The sequence below is a fragment of the Salmo salar genome, chromosome 25, assembly GCF_965601325.2.
Source record: "Salmo salar chromosome 25, fSalSal1, whole genome shotgun sequence".
Lineage (NCBI taxonomy): Eukaryota > Metazoa > Chordata > Actinopteri > Salmoniformes > Salmonidae > Salmo > Salmo salar.
This window is the reverse complement of record NC_138315.1, coordinates 39,321,013-39,339,821: the sequence shown is the minus strand read 5'-3', so window position 1 is coordinate 39,339,821 and position 18,809 is coordinate 39,321,013. Positions and strand designations below refer to the sequence as shown.

At 45.2% G+C, this 18,809-nt stretch overlaps 1 protein-coding gene across 1 annotated transcript; it reads left to right on the top strand.

Annotated features, from left to right (window-relative positions):
* The first annotated feature begins 11,547 nt into the window (after positions 1–11,547).
* On the top strand, positions 11,548–18,513 carry LOC106586722 (nuclear receptor subfamily 0 group B member 1). The gene is made up of 2 exons (XM_014174289.3): positions 11,548–12,323; positions 15,959–18,513. The coding sequence occupies exons 1-2, from the start codon at positions 11,678–11,680 to the stop codon at positions 16,198–16,200; spliced, it is 888 nt and encodes a 295-aa protein (XP_014029764.1). The 5' UTR covers positions 11,548–11,677; the 3' UTR covers positions 16,201–18,513.
* Positions 18,514–18,809: the final 296 nt, after the last annotated feature.

The following is an 18,809-nucleotide window of genomic DNA, read 5'->3' as shown; positions in this document are numbered from 1 at the left end:
GAGGCGTCAGTGAACCTGAAAGGCACAGGGAAGGGGAGGTAAAGCACAGCTGTGTTCACAGTAAAGATACAATTACATTTGTGGAGACTAAGCCAAGTGGAAACGGAGCCGCAGCAGCGCCGCAATTATGGAGGAGCAGTCTAGCTGCTGCTCATCACGCCACAAGGTGATGAAATACACAGTGAATGCAAATTGGCGTGGTTAGTATGGTAATGCACGTGGATCACGTACCCGGTAGAGGGGTGCAAAGGGAGGGAGGGTCAGTGACAATTAAGGCAGATAATTAGCCCAAGTCGTGAGCTGGAGTTACCATGGCATTGATGGCTATCTTTGTTATGAGAGCTAACGCAATGTAACTTTTTGCGTTAAGACATCACGACGGCGCCTCATCATACATCAGACAGGAAAATGTGGGCATGTTGAATTGTGTGTTTGTCTTATTTCCACTGTCCTCGTTCCCTGTCAGGCCTGTCACCGTGGTGCACCTGATCCTGTGTAAAAGGCTAGTAAAGAAGCCCAGACTGGCAACAGGGGCGGACCACAGTTGAGGCTAATGCCACTTTTCATTTAGCATCATTACTCGGCTGCCAACTACTAAAGCAATCTGTCTCTTACTGAGCTTCATCTTAGAATGAATAAGAGATACAGTTTAACACCATTAATACTCCACTGGAATTCATCATCTTCTCTTCTTGAAGAAGGCATGAATCATGACCAACAGAACCAAGAGCCTATACAGCAACTGATGTGTAACGTCTGACCAAAGAATACTACTGAAGAAAATCTAAAAATAAAATATATAATATGACATTTTGGACCTGAAAAGAAGCTGGCAAATTAATTATTATACCCCTTTTAATAAATTCTCTATTCATAGGAGGCGCGATTATCTTTTATAGTTCAATTATGTTGTTATCACCAGATGGGACCCTCTGTGGTCCTTTCAGGGCTGCTTCTGCTCTGGCGTCTTCAGGCCCTCGTGGGTTTGGAAGATAACATTTAGGAGTTCTGCATGTTATTGTCAGGCAACCATGACCCAGGATGCCATGTTGTTTGGAGCTTGAGCCACCGTGCGCCCCTCAGTAGACAGGGATGATGAATGCTTGGCGAGGCACCGGGTCCTGACTGAGCCTCGTCCATTGTGTATGGAGGCAGGCCAACAGGGAGAATGGAGCCCTATCAATTAAAAAGAGACACCACTGGCTACAATGACATTACTCAAATAGATTCAACTAGGGACCAGCAGGAAAATAAACCTCAGCGTCCTAGATAGATAGATATTTCTTATTCACCAAATCAGCACTAATGTTGGTTGTTTCTGGGACTTTTAGAGGCACAACTGGTGGAAGAGGGGAAGCATAATATCTGTAAGAGGAGAATAAAACAGGCCGTGGTTATAACCTAGGTAACGGAAGCCAACAACACCATCAGGGTTGATTTGCACAGGTCTGCCAGACTCATAATTGCAGAGCTGTAAGGGGGGAAAAACTGAGTTAGAGGCAAATAATGATGAAAATTATAATAATTCACAGTTTGCATAGAGATTTTTCTGAATGGCAAAGGCTCAACCTGTTGATACCCCCCGGCCTCCACCTGTTGATACCCCCCGGCCTCCACCTGTTGATACCCCCCGGCCTCAACCTGTTGATACCCCCCGGCCTCAACCTGTTGATACCCCCCGGCCTCCACCTGTTGATACCCCCCGGCCTCAACCTGTTGATACCCCCCGGCCTCAACCTGTTGATACCCCCCCGGCCTCAACCTGTTGATACCCCCCGGCCTCAACCTGTTGATACCCCCCCGGGTCTCAACCTGTTGATACCCCCCGGCCTCAACCTGTTGATACCCCCCGGCCTCCACCTGTTGATACCCCCCGGCCTCAACCTGTTGATACCCCCCGGCCTCAACCTGTTGATACCCCCCGGTCTCAACCTGTTGATACCCCCCGGCCTCCACCTGTTGATACCCCACGTACTCAACCTGTTGATACCCCACGGCCTCAACCTGTTGATACCCCCCGGCCTCCACCTGTTGATACCCCCGGCCTCCACCTGTTGATACCCCCCGGCCTCCACCTGTTGATACCCCCCGGCCTCCACCTGTTGATACCCCCCGGCCTCCACCTGTTGATACCCCCCGGCCTCCACCTGTTGATACCCCCGGCCTCCACCTGTTGATACCCCCCGGCCTCAACCTGTTGATACCCCCCGGCCTCAACCTGTTGATACCCCCGGCCTCAACCTGTTGATACCCCCGGCCTCAACCTGTTGATACCCCCCGGCCTCAACCTGTTGATACCCCACGGCCTCAACCTGTTGATACCCCCCGGCCTAATATTTCAATTGACGCATGTATCTTGTGGTGTGTTCAAAGCAATGAAGAGGAGGTGATAATTAGGAGATCTGGCACTTTTTCTAAAATGTGTTAGAATGCAATTGCGAGAGGAGGGAAAAGAGAATGCAGGTGTTTGAAAGAAAATTATATTTGCGGGGCCTTCGGAGGGTATTCACATCCCTTTGACTTTTTCCACATTTTGTTGTGTTATAAAGTGGGATTAAAATGGATATAAGTGTCATTTTTTGGGGTCAACGACCTACACAAAATACTCTGTCAAAGTGGAAGACAAATTCTAACATTTGTAAACAAAAAATATGAAAATTAACCGGTAATATACTGTATCTTGATTAGATAAGTATTCAATCACCATGAGACATTACATGTTAGAATCACCTTTGGCAGTGATCACAGCTGTGAGTCTTTCTGGGTAAGTCTCTAAGAGCTTTGCACACCTGGATTGTACAATATTTGCACATTCTTTTAAAAATTCTTCAAGCTCTATCAAGTTGGATGTTGATCATTTCTAGACAGCCATTTTCAAGTGTTGCAATATATTTTCAAGCTTATTTAAGTCAACACTGTAACTAGGTGACTCAGGAACATTCAATGTTGTCTTGGTAAGCAACTCCAGTGTATATTTGGCCTTAAGTTTTAGGTTATTGTCCTGCTGAAATGTTAATCTGTCTCAGTGTCTGTTGGAAAGCAGACAACCAGGTTTTTCTCCAGGATGTTGCCTTTGCTTAGCTCTATTCCATTTATTTGTATCTTAAAAAAACCTTCCTACTCCTTGCAGGTGACAAGCATACACATAACATGATGCAGCCACCACCATACTTGAAAATATGAAGAGTGGTACTGAGTGATGTGTTGTGTTGGATTTGCGACAAAACATAACACTTAGTATTCAGGACATAAAGTTTTTTTTTTTAAATGCCACATGTTTTGCAGTATTACTTTAGTGCCTTGTTGCAAACAGGATGCATGTTTTGGATGATTTGTATTCTGTACAGGCTTCCTTCTTTTCACTGTGTCATTTATGTTAGTATTGTGTTGTAAATACTATGTTATTGATGAAAATCCTCAGTTTTCTCAAATCACAGCCATTAAACTCCGTAATTGTTTTAAAGTCACCATTGACCTCATGGTGAAATGCCTGAGCGGTTTCCCTCCTTTCCGGCAACTGAGTTAGACAAGATGCCTGTATCTTTGTCGTGACTGGGTGTAGTGATAAACCATACAAAGTGTAATAACACGATGCTCAAAGAGATATTCAATGTCTGCTTTTTATTTTATTTTGACCCATCTACCAATAGGTTCCCTTTGCGAGGCATTATAATACCAATTTCTTTTACCTAATACCTATTTTTTACTTAAAAATTTCACTGTTGGTTAGGGCCTGTAAGTAAGCATTTCACTGTTAGTTTTACACTTGTTGTATTCGGTGCACGTGACAAATAACTCCACCCTCTCAGAGTTGGGCATCTCCAGCGCGGCTCACTCTTGGATTGCGTCTTACCTGACAGGTCGCTCCTACCAGGTGGCGTGGCGAGAATCCGTCTCCGCACCACGTGCTCTCACCACTGGTGTCCCCCAGGGCTCAGTTCTAGGCCCTCTCCTATTCTCGCTATACACCAAGTCACTTGGCTCTGTCATATCCTCACATGGTCTCTCCTATCATTGCTACGCAGATGACACACAATTAATCTTCTCCTTTCCCCCTTCTGATAACCAGGTGGCGAATCGAGTCTCTGCATGTCTGGCAGACATATCAGCGTGGATGACGGATCACCACCTCAAGCTGAACCTCGGCAAGACGGAGCTGCTCTTCCTCCCGGGGAAGGACTGCCCATTCCATGATCTCGCCATCACGGTTGACAACTCCATTGTGTCCTCCTCCCAGAGTGCTAAGAGCCTTGGCGTGACCCTGGACAACACCCTGTTGTTCTCCGCTAACATCAAGGCGGTGACCCGATCCTGTAGGTTCATGCTCTACAACATTCGCAGAGTACGACCCTGCCTTACACAGGAAGCGGCGCAGGTCCTAATCCAGGCACTTGTCATCTCCCGTCTGGATTACTGCAACTCGCTGTTGGCGGGGCTCCCTGCCTGTGCCATTAACCCCCTACAACTCATCCAGAACGCCGCAGCCCATCTGGTGTTCAACCTTCCCAAGTTCTCTCACGTCACCCCGCTCCTCCGTACACTCCACTGGCTTCCAGTTGAAGCTTGCATCTGCTACAAGACCATGGTGCTTGCCTACGGAGCTGTGAGGGGAACGGCACCTCCGTACCTTCAGGCTCTGATCCGTCCCTACACCCAAACAAGGGCACTGCGTTCATCCACCTTCATCCAGCACAGTTCCCGCTCAGCCCAGTCAAAACTGTTCGCTGCTCTGGCACCCCAATGGTGGAACAAGCTCCCTCACGACGCCAGGACAGCGGAGTCAATCACCACCTTCCGGAGACACCTGAAACCTATACCTCTTTAAGGAATACCTGGGATAGGATTAAGTAATCCTTCTAACCCCCCCCCCTCCCCCCCACAAAAAAGATATAGATGTACTATTGTAAAGTGGTTGTTCCACTGGATATCATAAGGTGAATGCACCAATTTGTAAGTCGCTCTGGATAAGAGCGTCTGCTAAATGACGTAAATGTAGTGTAAATGTAAAAGTGACCAAAACATCAACCAGGAAGCATTGGAACTAAGAAGTGGTCTGTGGTCACGGCCGGATAAAAAACGTACCCGATTTAAAATGGTTACTACTCTTGCCCAGAAATGAGAATATGCATATAATTAGTAGATTTGGATAGAAATCACTCTAAAGTTTCTAAAACGGTTTGAATGGTGTCTGTGAGTATAACAGAACTCATATGGCAGGCCAAAACCTGAGAAGATTCCATACAGGAAGTGCCCTGTCTGACAATTTGTTCTCCTTCTCGGGCATCTCTATCAAAAATACAGCATCTCTGCTGTAACGTGACATTTCCTAAGGCTTCCATTCGCTCTCAGAAGGCGCAGAAAGTGGAATGACGTCTCTGCAGTCTCTGGGCGAAAAACAGCAGGAGTTTTTGTGAGTGGTCCGGCTGAGAACAGTGACACTGGAGTGCGCGTCCACGAGAGGACTCCATGTTTTTCTTTCAGTCTATGAATGAATATAACGTCGCCCGGTTGAATTATTATCGCTATTTTACGAGAAAAATAGCATCAAAATTGATTTTAAACAGCGTTTGACATGCTTCTAAGTACGGTAATGGAATATTTTGAAAAATAATTGTCACGAAATGCGCCTGCGCATCACCCTACGGATAGTGACCTCAACGCACGAACAAAACGGAGCTATTTCAATATAACTATGGATTATTTCGAACCAAAACAACATTTGTTGTTGAAGTAGAAGTTCTGGGAGTGCATTCTGACAAAGAACAGCAAAGGTAATCCAATTTTTCTTATAGTAAATCTGAGTTTGGTGAGGGCCAAACTTGGTGGGTGTCAAATTAGCTAGCCGTGATGGCCGGGCTATCTACTCAGAATATTGCAAAATGTGCTTTCGCCGAAAAGCTATTTTAAAATCTGACACCGCGATTGCATAAAGGAGTTCTGTATCTATAATTCTTAAAATAATTGTTATATATTTTGTGAACGTTAATCGTGAATAATTATGTAAATTCACCGGAAGTTTGCGGTGGGTATGCTAGTTCTGAACATCACATGCTAATGTAAAAAGCTGGTTTTTTATATAAATATGAACTTAATTGAACAAAACATGCATGTATTGTATAACATAATGTCCTAGGAGTGTCATCTGATGAAGATCATCAAAGGTTAGTGCTGCATTTAGCTGTGGTTTTGGTTTTTGTGACATATATGCATGCTTTGAAAATGGCTGTGTGATTATTTTTGGCAGGGTACTCTCCTTGACTTTGTTGTCCTTTAGCCATTTTGCCACAACTTTGGAAGTATGCTTGGGGTCATTGTCCATTTGGAAGACCCATTTGCGACCAAGCTTTAACCTCTTGACTGATGTCTTGAAATGTTGCTTCAATATATCCACATAATTTTCCTGCCTCATAATGACATCTATTTTGTGAAGTGCACCAGTCCCTCCTGCAGCAAAGCACCCCCACAACATGATGCTTCACGGTTGGGATGGGGTTCTTCGGCTTGCAAGCCTCCCCCTTCTTCCTCCAAACAGTTCTATTTTTGTTTCATTAGACCAGAGGACATTTCTCCAAAAAGTATGAACTTTGTCCCCATGTGCAGTTGCAAACTGTAGTCTGACTTTTTTATGGCGGTTTTGGAGCTGTGGCTTCTTCCTTGCTGAGCGGCCTTTCAGGTTATGTCGACATAGGACTCGTTTTACTGTGGATATAGATACTTTTGTACCTGTTTCTTCCAGCATTTTCACAAGGTCCATTGCTGTTGTTTTAAGATTGATTTGCACTTTTCGCACCAAAGTACGTTCATCTCTAGGAGACAGAACGCATCTCCTTCCTCAGCGGTATGATGGCTACGTGGTCCCATGGTGTTTATACTTGCGTACTATTGTTCGTACAGATGAACGTTTTACTTTCAGGCGTTTGGAAATTGCTCCCAAGGATGAACCAGACTTGTGGAGGTCTATAATTCTTTCTGAGTTCTTGGCTGATTTCTTTTTATTTTCCCATGATGTCAAGCAAAGAGGCACTGAGTTTGAAGGTAGGCCTCGAAATACATCCACAGTTAATTATAAGTGAAATAATCTGTCTGTAAACAATTGTTGGAAAAATTACTTGTGTCATGCACAAAGTAGATGTCCTAACTGACTTGCTAAAACTATAGTTTGTTAACAAGAATTGGGTGGAATGGTTGAAAAACGAGTTTTAATGACTCCAACCTAAGTATATGTAAACTTCCGACTTCAACTGTATATATATATTTTTATGTCTATTTTCTTTTGAAAATCTGCCACTGAACCGCACAGTTCTATCTTGTGATTGTATACTCAAACTTTAGCTTATTTTACCAAGGCAACAATAACATATTTTTTTCAAGGGAGACTTGGCATAGAGGGTAGAGCTCTCAAATAGTGATCTCTCTATAATGTTGAGTAATTTAACTGTTTCCAGACCCAACGAATAACAGAACAGTATGTTAGGCTACTGTTGCTGTATTGTAGTCTACTCTACTCCATCCCATCAACCAACTACTAGCTAGTGACAAAGCTATGTTGTTATCATTTAGCAACTTTGTACTGTAGCTTACTGTACCCCATATCAACCAACTAGCTGACTAGCAGTGCCAAGGCTATATTTTTGTCATTCAGTAATGCTGTAATGATACTGTAACCTACTGTACTCCACATTAACCTCCTACAGTAGCGAGATAGTGATAGCTTAGCTAGCTAGCTACAAAGAAACTTCCAATGACATAATCAGGCTTTTTAACTTAACATCTAGGTAATTAGTATGATTGCAGGTAAAACAACTTTAGAGATGATTACAAAGTTCGAAAGCAAAGTTGACTTACCGGTCTGCTGTTCTTGGGAACTAGATGGAGGTGTCCACATAAGAGTTTAGCTAGCTAGCACCGTTAGCGTTAGCTAGCTAGCAGCGCTAACATTAGAAAGGGAAAGGGGGATACCTAGTCAGTTTTCCGACTGAATGTATTCAACTGAAATGTGTCTTCCGTATTTAACCCAATGTTAGCTATCAAACTATCTAGCAAGAATTTAGAGGTAAAAAACAAAAGAAACTGCCGCGCACGGTCAAAGGTTGCATGTTCGAATCCATCGATAGAAAATTGTCTTTGATATTTATAGTTTACAGCTTATTCCAAACCTTAACCCTTACCTTAACCATTCGGAGTTAATGCCTTACCTTAAAAATTCAGAGTTAATGCCTATCCTTAAGAATTCGGAGTTAGTGCTTAAACTTTACCTTGGAATGATACAGAGAAGTAACCAAGCACTTAGAAATTTGACATTTGAAACAACTTCAAAATTTGACGTTTGAGAAACATGGATGAATGTCTATTTCTGACGTGACACTGTGAGAGCTTGTTGATTGTTCTGTTAAAGTATAATGAGGCAATGTATAAATACATTTAGCCACTGACCCAAAGTGTGTCTGTGACCTTCCTATTTTAGCAGGTGGTGCAGACACACAAACACACACACACACACACACACACACACACACACACACACACACACACACACACACACACACACACACACACACACACACACACACACACACACACACACACACACACACACACACACACACACACACACACACACACACACACACACACACACACACACACACACAGAGGGAGTAGTTGTGGGTGGGTAGTACAGGGGTATGCTGACCCATGTTTTACTGGGCAGGGGACCAGCAGATCTGGGCCCAGAGAGACAGTCTGGATCACATCACACACAGACAGGAGAGGACAGGAGAGGACACACTGGACCTAAGAGGGTGATATCACTGCCTCTCCCATCTCCTCTCTCCTTTCCTTTCCTTCCCTCCTCCTCTTCTTTTCTCTCCTTACCCATGCCCTCCACTCCTCTCACCCACCCTCTGCTCTCCCACCCTCTCTTTCCCTCTCCTTTCACAACCCCTTTCCCCGCCTCCCCTCCATACCTCTCCCGCTAAGCCCTGCCCAGCCATAGCCCAGCCAAAGTATGAGATCATGATTATACATCTAAGTCTATAAATCTGCTGCCAATCTGACACAGTGGCTTTAACTGTTAAGTGACATTAACAGCTTCCAACCCAGCACTTTTCTGTTTTGTACTCTTACTCATATGAACATTCAAAACAGTACAGTAAAACGTGAGTGCCTATCTGTCTTTGCAGTGGGTGGAAAATGATTGGCCCTTTTCTGTGGCATTAAAGAAACAGACTTCTGAGGCAAAATCACAATTCATGGGTAGGGGCCTGAATTCGCTTTCCATCCTCATTACCATAAACAGATTAACAAGTAGAGGAATAGAAGACTATGACAGAATGAGAAGAATTTGTATTACCTGAGAGGCAAGGAGAGCAGAGGAGAGTGTTGGAGAGGCGAGGATTTCAGAGGAGAGGAGAGGAGAGGAGGAGAGGGTTGGAAAGTAGCAGAGGATAAAGTTGGAGAGGAGAGGATTGGAGAGGGTTGGAGAGGAGAGGGTTGGAGAGGAGGATAGGGTTGGATAGGTGGAGAGGAGAGGGTTGGAGGAGAGGGATGGAGAGGAGAGGTTTGGAGAGGGTTGGAAAAGAGGAGAGGATTGGAGAGGAGGAGAGGGTTGGAGAGGATTGAAGAGAGGAGAGAGTTGGAGGGGAGAGGGTTGGAGAAGAGGAGAGGGTTGAGAGGAGGAGAGGGTTGGAGAGGAGAAGAGGGTTGGAGAGGAGGAAAGGGTTGGAGAGGGTTGGAGAGGAGGAGAGGGTTGAGAGGAGGAGAGGGTTGGAGAGGAGAAGATGGTTGGAGAGGAGGAAGGGTTGGAGAGGGTTGGAGAGGAGGAGGGGGTTGGAGAGGGTTTGAGAGGGCTGGAGAGGAGAGGGGAGGGTTGGAGAGGAGAGGGTTTTAGAGGGTTGGAGAGGAGAGGGTTGGAGAGGAGAGGGTTTTAGAGGGTTGGAGAGGAGAGGGGAGGGTTGGAGAGGAGAGGGTTTTAGAGGGTTGGAGAGGAGAGGGGAGGGTTGGAGAGGGTTTTAGAGGGATGGAGAGGAGAGGGGAGGGTTGGAGAGGGTTGGAGATGAGAGGAGAGGGGAGGAGACAGAGTTCGGTCTTGTTCTTTATCCCAGCTCGACCTTGAATATAAACATGTAAAACATCTCTATTTTCTTGCTGCTGTGTATCAATAGAAAGCCATTCTCTCTCTGTTTAATTTTTATTTATTTATTTTATTTCACCTTTATTTAACCAGGTAGGCAAGTTGAGAACAAGTTTTCATTTACAATTGCAACAACACAGAGTTACACATGGAGTAAAACAAACATACAGTCAATAATACAGTAGAAAAATAAGTCTATATACAATGTAAGCAAAAGAGGTGAGATAAGGGAGGTAAAGGCAAAAAAGGCCATGGTGGTGAAGTAAATACAATATAGCAAGTAAAACATGTTCTGAAGCTGCTGTCAAAGTTTCTCTTCCTGTCTTGGGTTCTTGGAGCACACAGAGTAGAATGAGGTCTCTCTCCCCTGTTTATGAATACAGCTAGTCACTCAATGCCAGTCATTTCTCCAAGGCCAAAAACACCTTTTCTAAACACTATATAGTAGAGGCAGTGTGGAGGTCTTTGTTCAGGCTCTCCCCTGGACTACCAAATGTGCTAACACACTCTCAAGGCTCATGCACTTACAACCTTTCCTATACTTGATGCCCCATATGTGTCTTTCTCTCTGTCCTTCTCTCTATCTATCTCTCCCTCCCTCTCTCCCTACCTTCCTTCCTCCAGGTTAGTCCACCCCCCACCCCACCCCTGGTGACAGATGTGCAGGGAGCGTTGAGTCATGACATCATAATTCAAGCGTTCCAGTTTTCATAGTTAAATCAATAACAGTGTGTCCGAGTCAAGGTTAACGCCAGGCCTTCCCAGCGCTGCTCTCTCTGCTCCTTTCACATAGAAAATCAGATAAATTCTCCCTAAAATAATTAAGCCTTCAGCTCTGTCTCTGGCCTATTTTTTACCGGCTAACAGCTGATTAACGGTGCTGTGAGGGAGTCAAGGCAAAATCCAAAAAATATAGTAGCTCTCTCACACACACAAATACAAGTGTGCACACACAGACACACACACTCATTCACAGACATAGAGTAGGTATGGATATTTGTTTTGCTTTTGGGATAGTGAGATAAATATATAGACCGTTGTGTCCAAAAAGAACTGGATAACCTCAAGGGTATAGAATCAGTCAGTCTGTCTGCCCCCTCAGTCTCTCTGTCTGCCTCCTTGTGTGATATAATTGGTATACCCTGAGGTACAGTTTGTCCTTTTCCTGTATAGGCTATTTTAAACTAACTGAAGGAGTGATGCTGCTTAACATGTTATTTTATGATACTGGAATGACCTTACTATTCATCTTGCAGCAGCTGGCTCCCTCTGGGTGCATGTGCTGGGGAGGACTGGAGCAGCACAGGGAGAAGGGGGGGGGGGGGGGAGAGAGAGAGAGAGCATGAGTGAGTGAGTGAGTGAGTGAGTGAGTGAGTGAGTGAGTGGGAGGCGTCTCTGAGGTGGAATATGTAAAAAGTCTAAACAACAAGTCCTCAAAGCTCGAGGACAGACGGGAGCTAGTATAAATGTGCTGCTGTTCGCGCGGGGGTAATAGGGGACAAAAACCACCCTCCCCCTCTCTGGATGTAGCGCGCGCCACCGGCCATGGCCACTCTGGAGGGCTGTCACTGTCAGGGTGCCGGCGGGCAAAACAATAACAACAGCATCCTGTACAACATACTGAAGAACGACAGCCTCACGACCACCGAGGAACCAACATCACAACCACAACACACCCAGCAGCACCAAGACCTCAAGGTCTCCTCCTGTTCCTCTTCTTCGAGGTTCGAGCTTAGGCAGCAACAGGCTTGCTCTTGCGGTTCCTTGCTGCGACGGGGTTCTCTCCGGTCCCCCCAGGTGACCTGCAAAGCCGCATCTACGGTCCTCATGAAGACTCTGCGATTTGTAAAGAATGTGCCGTGTTTCCGCGAGCTTCCCGAGGATGACCAGCTGCTGCTCGTTCGGAACGGCTGGGTGCCGCTGCTTGTGCTGGGCCTCGCGCAGGACCGGGTGGACTTCGAGACCACGGAGACCGCGGAACCTAGCATGTTGCAGCGGATCCTGACCGGTGGCTGTGTCAGCCAAGGCAGCTTAATGGACAGACAGGTTGAGCCGGAGCAGAGCGCGGGAACACCCGGGGTCTCTCTCGCGGATATCCAGGGCATCAAAGCGTTCCTGAAAAAGTGTTGGGGTTTAGACATCAGTACCAAGGAATATGCCTACCTCAAAGGAGCCGTGCTCTTCAACTCAGGTGGGCTGGGTGCTTTAATAACGCAGGTTATTTACTCACTAATCATTGTCTCGTTGTGTCCTTGATTGAGTTCATGTAATGGTATAGCCTACATACCCTATATGCAATTTAATACATTACTCTGTCTCTACTTCTGAAAGTTTGGAAAGCAGTTACATGTTTGTATTTTATACAGAAAACAAACAAAGCTGATTTAATATGTGGGTAATTTCGTGCATAATGAACAATTGGGTCGTTCCACCAATTAAGCCTATAGGTGCCTTTTGAGTAGAGTACCTTGATAAAAAAAAAAACGAATCACCGAATTTTAAGATTCTGCCATAAAGAGCACATATTCACCTTAAAAAATACATGTTTTTCCATCTCAAGAGCAAAAACAAGGTTGACCAACAGTATTGAAGACTTCATCTTAAATCAGTCATAAATCTCCTTGTGACAGGGGGAATGGAAGCCTGTTGTGTGCAAAAGGGAGGGGCAATTGAATGCAAGCTTCACAAAACAAACAGTATCAAATCTAATTTTATTGGTCACATACACATGGTTTGCAGATGTTAATGCGAGTGTAGAGAAATGCTTGTGGTTCTAGGTCCGACAGTGCAGTAATATCTAACAAGTAATCTAACAATTCCACAACAACTACCTAATACACACAAATCTAAAGGGGCGAATGAGAATATGTACATATAAAAGAATGGATGAGCGATGGCCGAGCGGCATAGGCAAGGTGCAATAGATGGTATAAAATACAGTATATACATATGATATGAGTAATGTAAGATATGTAAACATTATTAAAGTGGAATTATTTAAAGTGACATTGTTTAAAATGACTAGTATTTAATTTATTAAATTGGCCAGTGATTGGGTCTCAGTGTAGGCAGCAGCCTCTCTGAGTTAGTGATAGCTGTTTAGAGGTCTGATGGCCTTGAGATAGAAGCTGTTTTTCAGTCTCTCGCTCCCAGCGTTGATGCACCTGTACTGACCTCGCCTTCTGGATGATAGCAGGGTGAACAGGCAATGGCTCGGGTGGTTGTTGTCCTTGATGATCTTTTTGGCCTTCCTGTGACATCGGGTGCTGTAGGTGTCATGGAGGGCAGGTAGTTTGCCCCCAGTGATGCGTTGTGCAGACCGCACTACCCTCTGGAGAGCTTTGCGGTTAAGGGCGGAACAGTTGCCGTACCAGATGGTGATACAGCCCGACAGGATGCTCTTGATTGTGCATCTGTAAAAGTTTGCCAGGGTTTTGGGTGACAAGCCAAATTTCTTCAGCCTCCTGAGGTTGAAGAGGCGCTCTTGCGCCTTTTTCACCACACTGTCTGTGTGGGTGGACCATTTCAGTTGGTCTGTGATGTGTATGCCGAGGAACTTAAACTTTCCACTTTCTCCACTGCTGTCCCGTCAATAGGGTTTAGCTGTTTAGCTGTTTAGGGTTTAGCTGTTTCCTGATGTCCACGATCATCTCCTTTGTTTTGTTGACGTTGAGTGAGAGGTTATTTTCCTGACACCACATTCCGAGTGCCCTCACCTCCTCCCTGTAGGCTGTCTCGTCGTTGTTGGTGATCAAGCCCACTACTGTTGTGTCGTCTGCAAACTTGATGATTGAGTTGGAGGCATGCGTGGCCACGCAGTTGTGGGTGAACAGGGAGTACAGGAGGGGGCTGAGCACGCACCCTTGTGGGGCCCCAATGTTGAGGGTCAGCAAAGTGGAGATGTTGTTTCCTACCTACACCACCTGGGGGCGGTGTGATGCAGTGTGATGGTGATTGCATCGTCTGTGGACCTGTTGGGGGGGTATGCAATCTGAAGTGGGTCTAGGGTGGCCGGTAAGGTGGAGGTGATATGATCCTTGACTAGTCTCTCAAAACACTTCATGATGACAGAAGTGAGTGCTACGGGGCGATTGTCATTTACTTCAGTTATCTCTGCCTTCTTCGAACAGGAACAATGGTGGCAATCTTGAAGCTTGTGGGGACAGCAGACTGGGATAGGGAGTGATTGAATATGTCTGTAAACACACCAGCCACTGGTCTGCGAATGCTCTGAGGACGCGGCTTGGGATGTCGTCGGTGCCAACAGCCTTGCGAGGGTTAACACGTTTAAATGTTTTACTCACGTCGGCCACGGAGAAGGAGAGGGGGGTGCGCAGTCCTTGTTAGTGGGCCGCGACGTTGGCACTGTATTATTCTCAAAGAAGGTGTTTAGTTTGTCTGGAAATGGGACATCGGTGTCCGTGACGTGGCTGGTTTTCTTTTTGTAATCCGTGATTTCTTGCAGACCCTGCCACATACGTCTCGTGTCTGAGCCGTTGAATTGCGACTCCACTTTGTCCCTGTACCGGTATTTCGTTTGTTTGATTGCCTTGCAGAGGGTTTGATTGCCTTGCGGACGGTATCTATGGGTAACACGGTTGAAGTTTTATGCATGACACACTTAGTTTTCCATGACAAAACACAATAAAATGGCCAAAAACAGTATAAATTATCTTCAGAAATGACTTTGTCAAAGTAACAAAATAACTAGGGCTTTTCAGTGATTGTTAAAACTTGGAGAAATTTTGGGGTTAAGTGGGTTAAAATCTTCCTGGAAGTCACAGAGGATGCACAAAAGGACATTTGATTATATTAAAAAACGGATTTATTTCATGTTCCATGTGGCATTTCATTTAATATAACAGTCATTTAAAATTATATATTTGTGCACCATTTCTACTTTAATAATCAAAGGCAGTCAATATGTATATATACAGTACATTTATAATCCAGTTAAACCAAAACATACACTGAGTGTACAAAACATTAGGAACCCCTTTTGCCCTCAGAACAGCATCAATTCATCCAATGCTTCTCAGAGTTGTGTCAAGTTGGCTGGATGTCCTTTGGGTGGTGGACCAATCTTAATACACACCGGAAACTGTTGAGCGTGAAAAACCCAGCAGCGTTGTAGTTCTTGACACTCAAACTGGCACGCCTTGCACCTACTACCATACCCGTTCGAAGGCACTTCAATATTTTGTCAAAAAAGATTTTGCATGGGCCCCTAGATCCTCAAAAGTTCTACCGCTGCACCATCGAGAGCATCCTGACCGGTTGCATCACCGCCTTAAAAGTATTTAAGTGCCTTTCAACAATCCATGTCTCAATTGTCTCAGGGTTTGAAAATCCTTCTTTAACCTGTCTCCTCCCCTTCATCTACACTGATTGAAGTGGATTTAACAAGTGACATCAATAAGGATTCACCTGAATTCACCTGGTTATTCTATGTAATGGAAAGAGCAGGTGTTCTTAATGTTTTAAACATTAAACACAGTGTACAGTCACCATATTAGCCTATTCATTCCCTTCATCTACTTCTAAGGAAGCAGTTTGTGGTATTGTTTTAGGGTTTAAGAGATTTGCATCCTTCAATATCTGGGGACTTCAGAAACCTTGCCAGAGGGCGTTGTGAGATATTTGTGGATGATTTGGGAGGTAGTCTACAATCAAGACCTTCTCATTTTTCAACAGATGAGACACCTGGTTACCATGGTGACTCGGGTTCCCTGAATTCAAACCCAAACAGCTCATGTACTTGTCCAAAGTTTCTATATGATAATTCATTTATTCTCCTCCCCTACTAACCCCTCCACCTCTCCCCAGATCTCCCTGGTCTGTGCTACCTCAACTACATCCAGTCACTGCGGCGCGAGGCCCACCAGGCTCTCAACGAGTATGTGAAGCTGATCCACCGGGACGACGCCACGCGCTTTGCCAAGCTGCTCATCGCCCTGGCAATGCTGAGGGCCATCAGCCCCCCAGTGGTGGCACAGCTCTTCTTTAAGCCCATCATTGGAGCCGTCAATATGGAGGAGGTCCTGCTGGAGATGTTCTATGGGAAGTAGAGGCTTTCGATGGTCCTGTCCAGAAACAACCCCTAGATATAGCCCCTAAGCCCTAGGCACTTCTCTTAGTCCTTACTCCCTAGGCAATTTCACCTATTCCCTACCCAATAGAAACGTGACCTTGCCCTAGACTCTTCCCCCCATTTCCCCACTTCCGCTAGCCCCTAGCTCCTATTGGATAGTTATAAGCAAAAAAACATGCCCAATACAGGAACAGTATGATAGCTCCCCCTTGCCCTACGGTTGGCTATAAAGGAACAATATGATAGCTCCACCTTGCCCTCCGGTTGGCTATAAAGGAACAATATGATAGCTCCACCTTGCCCTCCGGTTGGCTATAAAGGAACAATATGATAGCTCCACCTTGCCCTCCGGTTGGCTATAAAGGAACAATATGATAGCTCCACCTTGCCCTCCGGTTGGCTATAAAGGAACAATATGATAGCTCCACCTTGCCCTCCGGTTGGCTATAAAGGAACAATATGATAGCTCCACCTTGCCCTCCGGTTGGCTATAAAGGAACAATATGATAGCTCCACCTTGCCCTCCGGTTGGCTATAAAGGAACAATATGATAGCTCCACCTTGCCCTCCGGTTGGCTATAAAGGAACAATATGATAGCTCCACCTTGCCCTCCGGTTGGCTATAAAGGAACAATATGATAGCTTCACCTTGCCCTCCGGTTGGCTATAAAGGAACAATATGATAGCTCCACCTTGCCCTCCGGTTGGCTATAAAGGAACAATATGATAGCTCCACCTTGCCCTCCGGTTGGCTATAAAGGAACAATATGATAGCTCCACCTTGCCCTCCGGTTGGCTATAAAGGAACAATATGATAGCTCCACCTTGCCCTCCGGTTGGCTATAAAGGAACAATATGATAGCTCCACCTTGCCCTACGGTTGGCTATAAAGGAACAATATGATAGCTCCACCTTGCCCTCCGGTTGGCTATAAAGGAACAATATGATAGCTCCACCTTGCCCTCCGGTTGGCTATAAAGGAACAATATGATTGCTCCACCTTGCCCTCCGGTTGGCTATAAAGGAACAATATGATAGCTCCACCTTGCCCTCCGGTTGGCTATAAAGGAACAATATGATAGCTCCACCTTGCCCTACGGTTGGCTATAAAGGAACAATATGATAGCTCCACCTTGCCCTCCGGTTGGCTATAAAGGAACAATATGATAGCTCCACCTTGCCCTCCGGTTGGCTATAAAGGAACAATATGATTGCTCCACCTTGCCCTCCGGTTGGCTATAAAGGAACAATATGATAGCTCCACCTTGCCCTCCGGTTGGCTATAAAGGAACAATATGATTGCTCCACCTTGCCCTCCGGTTGGCTATAAAGGAACAATATGATAGCTTCACCTTGCCCTACGGTTGGCTATAAAGGAACAATATGATAGCTTCACCTTGCCCTCCGGTTGGCTATAAAGGAACAATATGATAGCTCCACCTTGCCCTCCGGTTGGCTATAAAGGAACAATATGATAGCTCCACCTTGCCCTCCGGTTGGCTATAAAGGAACAATATGATTGCTCCACCTTGCCCTCCGGTTGGCTATAAAGGAACAATATGATAGCTCCACCTTGCCCTCCGGTTGGCTATAAAGGAACAATATGATAGCTCCACCTTTCCCTCCGGTTGGCTATAAAGGAACAATATGATAGCTCTACCTTGCCCTCCGGTTGGCTATAAATGTTTTTTTGTTGCTATATTACATCTATCAAATCCTCTCAGATCAATATCTGTGGGTTTTATTCTGGACTGGCCCTTTCTATCTAACGGACAGAAGAACACGTCTGTAGATCTAGTAGAACTAACAAACTGTTAACCGACCGTTCGATCTGAATGGACCGTTGAACAGGACAAAGGAAGAGATTTGTTAAAGGTGTTTTGGACACCATGGTTGATTAAGAACAGTGGGGGTGAAGGGGGTATTGGGGGCGGGCTGATGTTCAGTCTGTAACTTATTTATTTTTACATAAAACTATTTTTCTATAATAAAAGTATTCTCTGAACTGCTTTGCCGTGCTTGTGTCAGGTGAGTGGTGCTCAGACTGTCTCTATGGTGATCAGGCTGTCTCTATGGTGATCAGAAAGGCATAGGATGATGTTTCCCCTGGACACTGATCTAAGGTCAGAGTGGAGTTTTACCCCCTAACGATTAAGATTAAGGATAAAATGTTCCTAGATCTGTGCCTAAGGGCAACATCTACCCAGACAGATCAGAAAACCCAATGTTCATTTTCAGAAACTATGGTGGATTATGTGTTCTGAATAAAGTTTGATGTCTGTCCACAGTTCGCTGCTCCCACATGCGATCTTTAATTCAACACTGGTCTGAATTGGGAGCAGCAAACATGGAGCGTACATGACCTTTTTTTCCCACAGTTGTCCTTCTCTGTTCAGGTTGGAACATTCTCTTTTCATTGGAGTGTGGGATCTGAGCCCTAGGAAGGTAGTTTGTTCTAGGCAGTGAAGAATGGCCTTCTTCAAAACTGATTGGTAGAAATCCCAGTATAGCTCCGGGCTTGGTTATATAAATCCTCTACCACTCACTGTTGTCCTGGATTCACATCTCACCATATTGATACTCTAC